At 37.3% G+C, this 14,470-nt stretch overlaps 2 protein-coding genes across 10 annotated transcripts in view; one reads left to right on the forward strand and one right to left on the reverse strand.

Moving 5' to 3' along the window:
- The first annotated feature begins 747 nt into the window (after window positions 1-747).
- Window positions 748-8,774, forward strand: agpat4 (1-acylglycerol-3-phosphate O-acyltransferase 4 (lysophosphatidic acid acyltransferase, delta)). Its single transcript, XM_084093067.1, has 9 exons — window positions 748-1,075; window positions 3,361-3,578; window positions 4,043-4,212; window positions 4,625-4,786; window positions 5,080-5,233; window positions 5,429-5,531; window positions 5,771-5,846; window positions 6,764-6,962; window positions 8,514-8,774. Exons 2-9 carry the CDS (start codon window positions 3,392-3,394, stop codon window positions 8,603-8,605), a joined length of 1,143 nt encoding a protein of 380 aa, XP_083949193.1. The 5' UTR covers window positions 748-1,075; window positions 3,361-3,391; the 3' UTR covers window positions 8,606-8,774.
- A 405-nt stretch (window positions 8,775-9,179) lies between these two features.
- The window catches only part of map3k4 (mitogen-activated protein kinase kinase kinase 4), a 35,903-nt gene continuing 30,612 nt past the window's right edge, over window positions 9,180-14,470 (reverse strand). For all 9 annotated transcript variants that reach the window (XM_084093062.1, XM_084093061.1, XM_084093057.1 and 6 more), the window contains 6 exons: window positions 13,506-13,622; window positions 13,258-13,417; window positions 12,981-13,103; window positions 12,169-12,275; window positions 10,797-10,976; window positions 9,180-9,971 (listed from right to left, as the gene is read on the reverse strand). In XM_084093062.1, coding sequence (XP_083949188.1) covers window positions 9,951-9,971; window positions 10,797-10,976; window positions 12,169-12,275; window positions 12,981-13,103; window positions 13,258-13,417; window positions 13,506-13,622 — 708 coding nt within the window. In that variant the 3' untranslated portion in view covers window positions 9,180-9,950. The remainder of the gene's footprint in view (window positions 9,972-10,796; window positions 10,977-12,168; window positions 12,276-12,980; window positions 13,104-13,257; window positions 13,418-13,505; window positions 13,623-14,470) is intronic.

Here is a 14,470-nt window from a genome sequence, read left to right on the forward strand (position 1 = left end):
GAAAGTTTTTAAATTAATTTTGTGACATTTTATGTCAGGCTGTACAGCCAATAATTGTTTGTATATTTACTGTTGTTGTACCACCTGACATGGAGAGTGTACCGACCTTGAAATCAGCAGTTTTACCAGTATTTGAGAGAGATCTACAAACCTTTTCAATCCACAAGGTCCTCTAATTCTAATACATTACCATGTTTACTATTATTACCTTGTCAATTCCTAATAAAAGAGCCATTTTAGAAGTTGTGCCACCCTGACATTTGAGAATATATACAGATTGTTGGACTAAAGTTTTTGATTTATCTCATTTATATGAAAAAATGTTTATATGAAAGGTTTCGAGCCTAAAATTATGCCATATTTAGTTTTTATTTTATAAGACACCATTTTAAATAGTTTCCCTATAGTCTGTTCATTTGTTCGGACAGTTGCACCACCTGACATTTTGGGGGTTTAAGATAACAAAAACAAATGTTATTAAAATATAATAAAATGAGTTAAAACTAAATAGGTTTTATATAATAAAGTGATATATGTCATGAATTTATCAAAGTATTTTTTTAAGGAAATAATGCACTTGGACACAAAAATATGCACGTCATGTCACTGACCCATCTACAGATATGTTACAAATGCAAGAGAATGTAAATAAGTAGCCTATGGTGTGTTAAATAAATATAAGTATACATAGTACACCTACTACACTCCACGTTTAAGGTGATGCCCTTTTGTTGTCAACGCGCTTATGTACATCTGCCGGTCAATGTGAACAGTGTGAAGCAGTGTGTAAGAGTTGGCCTTGGACAGAGCAGAGGAAATGACATAATGACCTTCTGAAGTCACACTGGCCACGCTCCAGCGCTTGAGTCAGTCTTCGCACACACAGGCAGCGTCTCGTCTTGGTGCCTGGGCTGGGTGTGGTCTTTCTCATATTCAGCTCAATATACCAACCTTGAAAACTTAATATCAGCCCGTCCAACTTAAACATCCTTTCACATCTCTCACGCGCTCTCTAATCATCACCATATGATGAGACGACTGCTCTACTACTAACCGCGCGAGCAAGGGACAAAAGGTAATTCCAACACAACAGCGGTTTTGTCTTCTGTTGAAAGATAAAGTGCTGTTCTTTTCATGCGATCCACATGTGCTCGATGTTCTCAATGTCTTTCTGTTCACTCATGCTCAAGGCAAACAAATTGAAACATTTAACTGAAATACAGAAATATGATAGTTTTATTTGATAGTGTAACAAATATACATGTAGGCTACATCAGATGTTACTAACCGAATCAGTTCTTTAAAAAAGATAATGATCCTTTTTTTGTTGGTTAACTGACAGCTGTAGCCTACCTGCTGGTGAGTTTAAGTTTGGGTTGAACTGGTTCTCCAAGGCGCACCCTGTAGTGATTGTAAACCTTTACAGAAGAACAGATTAGTGGTTTCTCTCTCTCTCTCTCTCTCTCTCTCTCTCTCTCTCTCTCGACTCACAATTTTCGTTCACTCTCTCTCGCTTTTTCGCTTTTGAAGCGCGTGTTTGCTCAATTCAGAGACTGACTATCGAACTATAGCTTTCAAGACCGGTTTTAAATTGCATACTTGCTTACATTGGTTGAATCTACTGAACGAACACGCACTTTCAATGATCTAATCGGCGTTTTGAGATATTCGGAATTTCGATATTATTTTATTAATAATGTGTTGTTATTATTGTAAAAATAATAATAATAATAATAATTCTGATTTCTGAATGATTATGTTTCAGTCACTCTGTGTTGTTAAGTAATCCGTTCAAATAAATTATTCAATTACTCACTTAAAGTGCTAGTTCACCCAAAAATGAAAATTATCCCATAATTTACTCACACACAAGCCATAGGTGTATATGACTTTCTTCTTTCAATCAAACACAATCATAGTTATATATATATATAAATATATATATATATAAAAAAATAATATCCTGGCTCTCCCAAGCTTTATAATGGGAGTGAATGGTACCTTGTTTTTTTAGCCCAAAAAGGCGCATCCATCCATCATAAAAGTAATCCATACGGTTCTAAGGGGTTAATAAAGGCCTTCTGAAGCAAAGCGATTCGTTTTTGTAAGAAAAATATCCATAATTATAACTAAAATTATAACATGATTTTCATTTTTGGGTGAACTAATCCTTTAACGCACAATAATCATTTGTTGCCAGGTACTTATTTAATGGGGAATCCTCCTCAGAGGGTTAAATCAGTGAACGAATTTGAATTAGTCTCATCAATGAACCGATTCAAAAGATCTGAGTCACTGGAATGGATACAAATCCTCACGACTAATGCAAAAAAGTTTTTACATTTTATAAATTAAAATTAAAATCTGGTACATTTTTACACGTTTGACCGCAAATTTTGTAATGGTAACACTATTTGTTTCAAATCAAAGTTCACACTTTTTTCTGTCACCAATAGCAGAGCCAAAACACACAGTAGACATACAACCCCATAAGTGACAATGTGACATTTCTGTTTCAGCCTTTGGCCTGTGTCCTGAGAGACTTTCACGTGTAAGAGCTTGCAATAATGATAGGGACAGGATTCATCTTGCTCTTTGTGCAATCCTAATATTCTCCTCAGTTTTCATGCAAACATTGCTTTTGAATGAACTATTTACTCTTGAAAATGGAGCATCCCACACATAGCAAGAAAGGGCACATTCCTCACAAAGACGTGAAGGAAGCTACTGCCCTGTGCTAGGATTTTATTAACTTGCTAACCAAAACAAACAAACCAAACCACAAACCAAAAGTTTCCGGAGGTTTATTTTTTATCAGAAAAAAGGTTCGCTGGCTCAATGATCTGTTCACACAGGTACTTGAGTCAAAATGGACCACTTTTATGGTGCTTTTTTTGTCTGTTTTTGTTACAAATCTTAACTTTTCTACTTCACTGAAAACAACAACAGCATATTGGTTTGGAAGAACATGAAGGAGAATAAATAATGACACTTTTCCTTTTTTGGTGAACTATCCAAGACCATACAAATAGCCTTAGGGAAATGTAGATGTAAAAAACATTGTATAGAATATAATAACTAAACTATTTACAATTTCTACAACATTCGAGTTGATGTGGAAAAAGAAACAAAACAAAAAACAAACCAGGAACTTACTTCCCAGTTGTTGCAACCATGCAATTTGAATATTGGCTCAGGTAGATTTCCATATTTCAAATACAGTTTTCACTTGTGCACTATATCTTGGGAGGTACCATCCAGCTTTATTTATTAAAACAATCTTCTGGTTAATATGCTAGAGCTGCCAAAGTTATTTATATTAATCTGTTTTTCTCTCTCTCTCTCTCTCTCTCTGCACAGGGTTTTTTGGGACAGGTGAAGTCAAGACTACATGATAAGGATGGGAATCATTAAAGTGCTGAAAACTCAGTTGCTGTGCCATCTCATTATCTGTTATGTGTTCCTGGTCAGTGGGTTTATTGTCAACCTGCTGCAGCTTTGTACTCTACCACTGTGGCCCATTAACAAGCAGCTCGCACGCAAGATCAACTGCAGATTGGGGTATTCCATTTCTAGTCGTAAGTCCTGCAAAGCTGTCACCTGTGGGGTTCACCTCCAAAGAAAGATACTGTCATAACGAAGCATGATGCAAGCAAGTTTCCATTATTTATTTTGTCCTTATTGAAAAAAGACATACTGTACTGCATGAAGAGATCAAATCACATAAAATAGTGTCAATAAATGCGTCACAGTCATGGAGATATTGATTATCATGTCTTTCCTGGTTGAGACAGATTTTATTGTACTATTTAGCAAATGGATACATAACCAGAAACCATTATTTCCTGTTTGAAAACCTCAGTGTTGCAATGAGGGTAACAAAACAGGAAGTGCATATTGTAAACCTCCTTAATGTCTATTTGCATACATACAAGAATGATTAGCTTGTTGAACTACTGCAGATTCATAATTATGTAAATTCACTCTGCATTATGAATATATGCATTATAATTCAATTTGTATATTATTTCTGTTTGTTCAGAATTGGTGGCATTGTTGGAGTGGTGGTCTGGGACAGAATGCACACTTTACACAGATCCGGAAAGCTATGCGCTCTATGGCAAAGAAAGCGCCATTGTTGTCCTCAATCATAACTTTGAAATCGATTTTATGGCCGGCTGGACCTTCTGTGATAGATTTGGTATTTTAGGGGTAAGAAAAAAACATAACTTTCCCACTTATTAACCCTTTAAACGCATACCTCGGGTCTTTAGTGACCCGATACGAAATTCACTACCCTCCTTCATTTAAGTTATACATCAACCGTCTTAGTATTCCTCAATTGATTCTTTAGAAACAATATAACAAGAAAAAAGAAGCCTGTTTTCCTATACATTTAAAAAAAAAAATTGTATTGTGTTAGATATAGATCCGGGTAGCTAAAGACCCGAATATGTAATAATGATTGGCAAAACATTCATGCATTTAAGGGTTAACAGATGTGTGATTCTAAATGAGAATGATGTTTGTATTACTCATTTTTAAGACTCAATATCTTCATTATGTTATAAGACATATATGTTGTGCTGCCACACAATTGTTTTTCATCATATTCTGTTTTCAGAGTTCGAAGGTGTTGGCAAAAAAGGAACTTTCCTTTGTTCCTGTGATTGGCTGGATGTGGTACTTCCTTGAGATTGTCTTCTGCAAAAGGAATTGGGAAGTGGATCGCAAGAAAGTAGTGCAGAGCCTGCGCAACCTTCGTGATTACCCAGAAAACTTTTGGGTATATTTGTAAAAATCTTATTGCACATTGTTCTCTGTTGTCAATGACATTTTATTACATTTCAGATTTCACCGTTTCTTAACGCACAGTTAGTTGAAGGAATAGTTCACCCAAAAATGATTTACTCGCCCCCTCATGTTTCAAACCTCATATGCTGTTATTTTTATGGAACACAAAAGGATAATTTTTTGGAACAATATGCAGGCAACTCTTTCCATGTGATGACAGTTAAAGTTTTCTGTCCCTTGTTATATCTCCAATGTGGTTGATGTTCATTTTTGATTCGTCTATAGTTCCTGTTGCACTGTGAGGGCACACGATTCACAGAAAAGAAGCACAAGATTAGTATGGAGGTGGCAGAGAAGAAAGGCCTCCCCAAACTCAAGTATCACCTTCTTCCTCGGACCAAGGGCTTTTGGATGACGGTCCAGAACCTCAGGGGAAAGGGTGAGAGCTTCTTGGCCATTAAGTAATGACAAACCCGTAGCAGCAGTGCTTTTATTGATCTTCCAGTGAGTTAAGGCATATCACTCTTTTGATGCTATTTAAAGAACTGTAAATACATGAAATGAAAGAAGTCTTTTTGACAGACATAGCCTCTAAGGATTTGGCTCTCTGACTTGGTTTGTGTCTCCTCTGTAGTTACTGCTGTGTACGATTCTACACTTAATTTCAGAAACAACGAAATGCCAACTTTACTAGGGGTGCTCAATGGGAAAAAATACCATGCTGATTTATATGTGAGGTAAGAATGAAAGAAAGAATCGTTCAAAATAATTTAACACTGCCCTTCTGCAATATTTAACAACATGTTGTTCATTAAATGCTCTGTGATTATGTCTCCTGCTATAACAAAGTTCAACATGCCATCTCCATAATCATTTAGAAATGTTTTAGTTTCACTTATGAATGTGTTGTGAGTTAAGACCTTAGGTCCTTTGCGAGATCAAGATAAACCATCATGGATTTCCTTGTGTCTGTTAGGCGAATTCCTCTGGATTTGGTCCCAGAGGAGGAGTCGGAATGTGCGGCCTGGCTCCACAAACTCTATCAGGAGAAAGTAAGTGCACTACCTGCCTTAGTTGGAGGTGATTTTGTGCTCGTCAGTGTTATTTATAAAGCATTATTATTATTCATATTTAGATTTTTTTCAGTATTTTTGTTATTTCAATAATTGTTATATGCTTTTGTCAACTTATCTTTAACTTTATTTTTCTCTTTAGCTTTATTTTAGTTTGAGTAATTATAGTACTTATTGAACTATTTTATTTCAGTATGTTGCCAAGGCAACATTTCTTTTTTTATCTAATATTTTATTTCAATTCATTTTTAAAATAGTTGTTGTTTTAGTTGTTAAAATTCTGTCATTAATTACTAACCCTCACGTCGTTCCAAACCCGTTAGACCTTCGTTCATCTTTGGAACACAAATTAAGATATTTTTGATGAAATCCGAGAGCTTTCTAATTGGCCGGCTCCTGCGCCAGCAGAAGAAATTGTTGAATAAAGTCGTTCATTTTGTTTTTGCGCACAAAGAGTATTCTCGTCACTTCATAAAATTAAGGTTGAACCACTGTAGTCACATGGACTATTTTAACCATGTCTTTACTACCTTTCTGGGCCTTGAAAGTGGCAAATACTTTGCTGCCTATGGCTGGTTCAGAAAGCTCTAGGATTTCATCAAAAAATTGTTTTTATTTGTTCCGAAGATGAACAAAGGTATTACGGGTTTGGAACGACATGAGGGTGAGTAATTAATGACAGAATAAAAATTTTTGGGTGAACTAACCCTTTAATAATAAAAATCCTAGTGCTGGTATTAGCATTTCAGTTATTATTAGCTTATTAATATGACACAGCCAACTAGAAACTAGCGCTAGTAAAACAATTGGCCATGAACAGTAGGATGGACAGTTAGAGTAATCAGGGTTGAACATGGAAATTAAGGGATTTTTTGTGTGTGTGTTGTCTCACTCAGGATGAATTCCAAGAGCATTACACACGGACAGGCCGGTTCCCAGGTCCCATTACGAGCCCCCCGCGCCGACCTTGGGCCCTGCTGAACTGGCTGTTCTGGGTCTGTTTGCTGGTCTACCCTCTCTTCAGGCTCTTACTGCAACTGCTGCTGTCAGGGTCCATCTCCACCGTCGTCTGTACATTTGTCTTCTGTTTTGCAGGTACTTGGCATAAGGGCATGGGCATTTCCTACTGATTAAAAAAGCTGGTGTAACAAATAGCAAAATAAAGAAATAGACCTTTAAAATTGCAGCAGATATTTTTGTGGTTCAGCAACTAAGGAATTATATAATGCTGCTGTTTTCCTCCAATTTGTTTTTTCTTTCAAAAAATAAAAATATAAAGGAGGCCGATTAGGTTCTATGGCAGTAAGTATATCAACCATTTCTATCTGGATGTACCGCATGCTGGTCACTTCGTAAGTGCATGGATAAATGAAATGTTTATGCATTCAAAGTGCCCTTAAATATCATAGCATGTGTGTGAGAACAGTTTTAAATTCATTTCAGCTGTAAAAGTTTCATTGAAACACCAATTGCACACAAAAACTATGAAAAATCATGTATAATTGATATTTTGTTCAAATGAAGCTTTCATTTCTCCTTTGCTTATTAGTACAGGGTTCCCACACCTGTTGACCAAAGAATTTTCATGATTACTGACATAAAAGTGTTTTAAAATGATTCTGTAGATGATAGCCAAGCATAACTTGATTCTGAAGTGCTCTGGCATAAATAACATTTAAAAAAAAAAACATTCACAAAATTTCCATGACTTTTCCAGGCTTCAAAATCACAGGCTTAAAATTCCCTGATGTTTCCAGGTTTTTCATGTCTGTGGGAACCCTGTTATTATTATGACAATGATCTAATGCAGTGGTTCTCAACCTTTTATACTCGATTACACCCATTGCCCAACACAATATTTGAAGTCCTTCCCACACAAACATTTTCAGTATTTCTGCTGTAATTGACATACCTGCTTGTTTTCCAACTTTATTATGACCATAAATATTCATTTTGTGATTCTAGAAGATTCATGACTTTTTTTTCATTAAAAACAATTGCACCGATATGAAAACTTTGGCCGATACTAATAACCGACATTTCTATATATACAACCGATATATTGGGTGCTAAATCAAAATTTGTATATAATTTGAGAGCCTGATTACAAAAACAAAACCATTAAAAGCCATGTCCCAAGCACACAATTATAATGTTCTCATTATAATTTTATGTAGCCTTTATGACAGACTTGCGCTGCACGTTGCATGTAACTGTATTTTCCTTTTTGGAAGTGATTCCAATCATATTTCAAGCAATTCAAAACCATCATTGCAAACAGTGCGCATCTGAAGTGTCTCAGCTAAAGGAAATAATCCATTATTTCTCGGCTTTAATACGTCGGCCAAATTTTCTTATTGGGCCAATAATGATAACATAAAAAATTTACATATCAGCTAATGCCGATATATCATGCATCCCTATAGTTAAAGTAGCTAAAGTCCCTATAGTTTTTAGAATTTTAACATATTAATATATTAAAATAATTCATATATATGTGGCCACCTTAAAAGATTGCAGACGCCCCCTGATTGAGAACCACTGATCTAATGAATGATATAGATAGTGCTTGTAGCCCTAGTTTAGTTATGGAGCACGCTAATGTGACTGGCTGTTGCGCTGACCAATTTTTGCTTTTACTTTCAGTGTCAGTTGGAATCCGCTGGATGATCGGACAGACAGAGATTGAGAAGGGTTCAAACTACGGGAATAAAGAGGTGCAGTTGAACAATAACTGAGAGACTGTCACCCACCAGGAAAAGATCATGCTACTGTACTGTGATGAGGGCACTTTCACAATAGGAACTGGCATTAGCTAAGTGAAACCACCTTCATAAGTGAAATTTGAGGAACTCGTCACGTGAAGCTTTTGGAAAGACATTTAAATCATTAAAAACACTTCTGTCATGACAGCTCTCTGAGTGTTTGGCATGGTAATGGGTATGACAATGGTGTATGTTTGGTCTTGGCGGAATAGATCTGCTACGCTGCTGCTAATACATACACGACACGCAATATAGAGTACATGAATTACCCATAGCAGATCTATACAGGTGGAGCTGGGGAAGGTGGAGGGTTCCTGAAAGCGTGCTGCACTGCTAAAGCAAATGCTACCCATGTATTTGAAGGTTGAGCAGCGAGCTCATTGGCTACTGATACGGTAGGAACCAATCAGCTGCGCCCTCTAGATACCGATGTGATTATGAACAGGTGAGTAAAAGGACCTATTAGCCTGCACCATATAGAGTTTCATGCCAGAACTTTGTATTTCACCATTTATATTTACATGTTTTTAAAGAGACAAGTAGGCCATTTAAAAAAACTGTCTGTTTATTAATATTCTTTTTTAAATATTGCAAACACTGTTGGAGGAGCAGAGAACCAGCAGTTGATGCCAATGTAAGAGCATGTTTGTCCACCCGTCCGAATGCAGCAGCAGAAAGGCAGAGTCAGACTGGCCTCTCCCCTCTCATTGGTTGATTATGCTCTTGTACACCCAGATCGTAAAGGCACAGCGTTGTCCAGCACGAGGCTGAGCCGACGCAACAACTACTTTTAGGCTTAAATATGACTTGTTAACAGTGGGCTCTGCAGCAAGGCAAACAAAAATACCATTTTAAGAAAACAAAAATTTAAAACCTTCTCTACTGTGACTTTCAGCCCCAGGTTTGTATGCTTTCTTCAGTGAAATTGTACATACAGTCAATACCAAACTCTCCCTCCATCTCCCATTCTGATACTTTGTGCGGAGAACGTCCCTTGAATTAATGTACTTGGTCTCCTAACATGTATTCCCTGTGACTCATTCACCAAAAAAATGGCTATTAAACTTCAGCTTTACAATATGCTTTGTACAAAGAAAAACCCTAACCCTATTCTTACAGTATGTACATAACACACTCGTCCGAACGACATTTCCATCCCATTTGCTAATGTTACTGTACATGTAAGACTTGCCCTGCTTTAATGTCGCAAGGGGTTCATATTGAGCAGAGCGCGTCTGTTTTTCCTTCGTCTTTCCTCATGCCGTGTGAAGTAGTGCTAGCATTTTTGTAAACGTTAAGAGAATGCAGGTCCTCCCCATCACTCTTCGTCAGTGCAGACCTGCAATTGAAAAGATGTGAGACTGACATGTTAGTGCCATTTCTATCAACCTCACTCTAGCAGCCAATCAGGTGACAGCATGTGATGGATTGTTAATTAGTGATGATCCAAAATGATTTTTACACCCAAACCAAAATTAAATTATTAATTTGGCCAGAAACCAAAAGTAAAGTTTATTTAATAATTAATACTCAAATCTGAGTTGCATATAAACATTCAAATTGCACACATGGCAGTTTAGGAAAAAAATTTATATAAATGTTTCTACTCCAATTCGTTGTTGAAATATGAACATTTAAATGGCTGTCATAATTTGGTTTCTTGACAGATTTATAGCCTGTTAAAGATATTAAACAACATGTGACCTGTTATAAAATTGGCAGAACTTTTCATATCAAAAGTAACAAAGCTTATTGCGATTATTGGATGGTAGGCGCGCTACAAATGTATTATTCAGGGATCAACTAAAACAGCATAGACGGTACATCAAAATGAAGATCCATTAAATACGCAAAATCGATGTTGTCAACCTAGCTCTAGAATCCACACAGCTTTCAGTCAATGATTGACCAATATTTTGGTGCATCATTAAAGTAAATGGTTTATTGCTGGTTTATTGCTCAAAATGAGAATTTTGTTTTGTCAGTGTTTGGTTTCATGCTTTTATGAGTGTGTAACATGTTGGAGGATGTACTAGAAGAGCTGTTTGCATCTAATTTGAGTAACAGATTGGAAATTTGGCACAAAGCAGTGCCTCATTTCCATCAAATGTATGACCCTGTGAATCTGCTGAAGGATTAAAGCTGGGTGAGAGCGGGTTCATACCTTGACAAAGGGGTGGTCCAACAGGGCACTGGCGGTCCATCTCCGCTTCGGTTCACTCTCCAGGCAATGGGCCAGGAAGTCCTTCCCCTCTGTGCTCAGCTTTTCAGGAATGGGCGGTTTGTGGCCCATTCCCACTTTATACATGATCTGGAAGTTATGCTCATATTCGTGCCAGGGTCTCTGAATTACACAATCAAACAGGAAGGAACATGAGTTACTTGGTGACATGATATTTGTAGATTTTTTTACAGTTTACACACTAAAAAAAAAACACTGTTGCTAAATGATGGTGTTAAAAGACGAATAAACTTCAATACTGGTGAATATCCGTATATATCAATAACTGAATCCTGTTTTGTCATAATTGGTGGACATTTGATTAATTATGTTTCAGGAAGACCTTTCCAGCATTACTAGTTTAGCTGTTGATGAACTAGTTTAGCTGTTATGAGCCCAAAGGTCGACTTTTTTAAAATTTGTAACAGACAAAACACAAACAAAATACAAACAAAATTCTGAAATCTTACAAGTTTAAAAGCCTTACAAGCAGTGGGAATGAAAGAATGTCTATACCGATTGCTTTTAAGTTTAGGCATACTATAATGGATACCAGAAGGAAGCATTTTAAATTCATGGAACAGCCGATGAGTACAATCTGCAAGAATCGCTCTAACCGTTCAAAACTATTTGATAACCCAGTCTGCTTAATGCCAATAATCTTACTACCTTGGTTGACAATGCCATTCAGTGAGTTTCAATGTTTAACATTGACATTCCCATACCAACAGCATATAAAGAAGCAAAGTACAGATTCAATATAAGATTTATAGTACATGGTCACAAGAGTCCTACTGATATTTAAAGTAGACAGCTTCTGAAGACTGTGTAACCGCTGCTGGCCTTTTTGCAAACTACTTCAACAACACTTATTACCAATGATAAACACGAGGTACTTGTAACTGCTAACCCATTCCACTATTTGTCCTTTCTCTGGTTGATGAGGCGGCAAAGAACTAGATCTAATATCAATTGCCATATCTCTGGTCTTTTTTACGTTTACTTGCAAAAAGGCACTGTCTCACAATGTCATAAAATCACTCACTACTGGATCATGACAATACTCATCCTTAGTCAGCAAAATAACAATAACAGTACCATCAGCAAATTTTAAAATGAACCTGATCTGTGTGTTTGTTCACACAATCGTTTCAGCATGTGTAGGCAAGCCCAAAAATTTCCTTTCAGGATTTGACGCTCACTCCCTGTGTGACGAGAGGCTCAAACCAGTTTGTGGAAATGCTGGTACATGGATGGATAAAGAATTAGACAAAACAAATATAGGTATGAAACATGCACTTATAGCAGGCTTTACCTTTCCAGTGACCATTTCTATGAGAACACAACCAAGGCTCCAGATATCAGCAGCACGACCATGACCTTCACCCTTTGCTCTTGTGATGACCTCAGGAGCCATGTACGCTAGAAATGACGGGGGGAAAAAACAATGTTTTTTGTGGTAATCATCACAATGCTAAAGATGCCAGACAGTGTAATTTAAGTATTATTTATATACAATTATATTATTTATATTCATATTTTAAATGTGCTTTTATTTAAAAAAAAAAATAGTTTGTCAATTAATGTGCTTTTGTCGTTTTCATATTTCTATTTAGCTTTATTTTTATTCCAGTTGTAGTTTAAGTAATTGAAATTCAACTTTTCTTTACGAGTTAGTTGTCAAGGCAACATTTCTAGTTTTCATCTAATTTATATTTTGTTTTAGCTTAATTTTATTTAACAAAATTTTAAATAGATTTAGTTTTAGTTCATACAGATGCTAGGTTGACAGAGTTTGCATTTAAGCTGTACAGTATTTTTTGTAAAACTGTTCAAGACATCCAGGAAGCATTTTGGTTTGCCAAGTGACCCTTTATCATGAGATATGATGCCTCACCATGTGATAAAAAAACAAACCTTTTTTACACAACGCATTAAAACTAGCAAAATCAGTGGACTAGACCGGAAGGTCAAAACCAGAAAGTCTAGACTGCCAGCATGCTTCCCGGAGCTTTTTAACAAAAAGTCTTTTGAGATCTTCAGTAACGATACATCACACTCCAGTTCAAAAAGTTTACCATGCCCTCTGGTGTTTAAACCTGGAAACAACAACTTTGAGCCTCTCACCTGCTGTTCCCAGTGTGCTGTTCACCTCTCCAGGCATCGTCTGAGCATTGTTCTTTAGCTTCACTGAGCAGCCGAAGTCCCCTAGCTTTATTAAACCGGATGATGTGAGGAAGATATTGGCTCCTGGGGAGTAAAAGAATAACAAAAATTAGTGATGCAATGAAATAAATATTCTTAACTGACACCAAGACATCCAACTGACTAGCCAATATATACATCTGATTCTCTCATGAAGGAAAGAGTAACTGAGGAAAGGAAATCTTGGCACAAAAAAGACCTTTAATGTCCCGGTGGACGATGCCGTGTTCATGGAGCACGTTGATCGCCGTCGTGATCTGCTTGCTGTAGAGGCGGATGACGTGTTCCTGCAGACCCAGTCTAGACACTTCCTCCAGCGTCCCCTCGTCACAGTACTCCATAAAGATATACATCTCCTCCTGCAGGAGCAAACAACAGAATCAATGATGAATAAACCAAAACTGTTAAGCAGACATTGACATAACGCAAACACACAAAACTTTTTACCCTGTGCAATTCAACACCAAAGTAGCGGACAAGGTTGGGATGTTTGATTCCTTCAAAGATCTTCAGCTCATCCGCCGTTTCCTTTATGGTTTTGTGGTCATTGGGCTGAAAGCGAATCTGGAAGCAAATTTAGTTACAGCTTACAAAGTGCTTACACCCCAGAGTGTCTAATAAATAAATACATACACACACACACACACACACACACACACACACACACAAACACACATATACACTGATAAGCCAAAACATTATGACCAGTCACAGGTGAAGCGAATATCGTTGATCATCTAACAAGGCCACATATTATGGTCTGGGTACATTAGATGGTAAGCAAACAATCAGTTCTCATGACCAACATGTTGTATGCAGGAGAAATGGGCAGGAAAAAAGATCTGAGTGACTTTGACAAGGGCCAAATTGTTATGCCAAGGTGACTGCGTCAAAGTATCTCTGAAACTGCAAGGTTTGCATGTTGCTCTCAGTCAGCAGTGGTGAGAATTTACCAATACTGGTTTGAGCAGGGCAAACCAGCGATGCATGAGAGCAACGGAGGCTATGCCGTCTGGTCCGAGTCAACAGAAGGTCTACTGTGGCACAAGTCACACAAAATTTAATGATGGTTATGGGAGGAATGTGTCATGATACTGCTGCGTATCGGGGTACGTAGCCAGCCCAATCAGAGTGCCTATGATGACCCCTGTCCACCATCTAAAGCACACACAGTGGGCACATGAGCGTCGGAACTGGACCTTGGAGCAGTGGAAGAACATCGCCTGATCCAATAAGTCGTGTTTTCTTTTACATCATGTATATGTACATGTACGCCGTTTACCTGGGGAAGTGATGGCACCAGGATGCACTGTGGGATGACGACAAGCCAGTGGAGGGGTGTGATGTTCTCTGCAGTTTTCTGCTGGGAAACCCTGGGTCCGGCCATTCATGTCAACATAAATTTGACACGT

Source organism: Abramis brama, assembly GCF_963993115.1.
Source record: "Abramis brama genome assembly, chromosome: 19".
Taxonomy (NCBI): Eukaryota; Metazoa; Chordata; class Actinopteri; order Cypriniformes; family Leuciscidae; genus Abramis; species Abramis brama.

Bases quoted from the DNA above. Each gene is read 5' to 3' on its own strand.
- agpat4 (XM_084093067.1), top strand. From the start codon at position 3,392: ATGATAAGGATGGGAATCATTAAAGTGCTGAAAACTCAGTTGCTGTGC. The intron at 4,213-4,624 runs GTAAGAAAAAAA...TTCTGTTTTCAG, and splicing joins ATAGATTTGGTATTTTAGGG to AGTTCGAAGGTGTTGGCAAA. The intron at 5,234-5,428 runs GTGAGAGCTTCT...TCTCCTCTGTAG, and splicing joins CCAGAACCTCAGGGGAAAGG to TTACTGCTGTGTACGATTCT.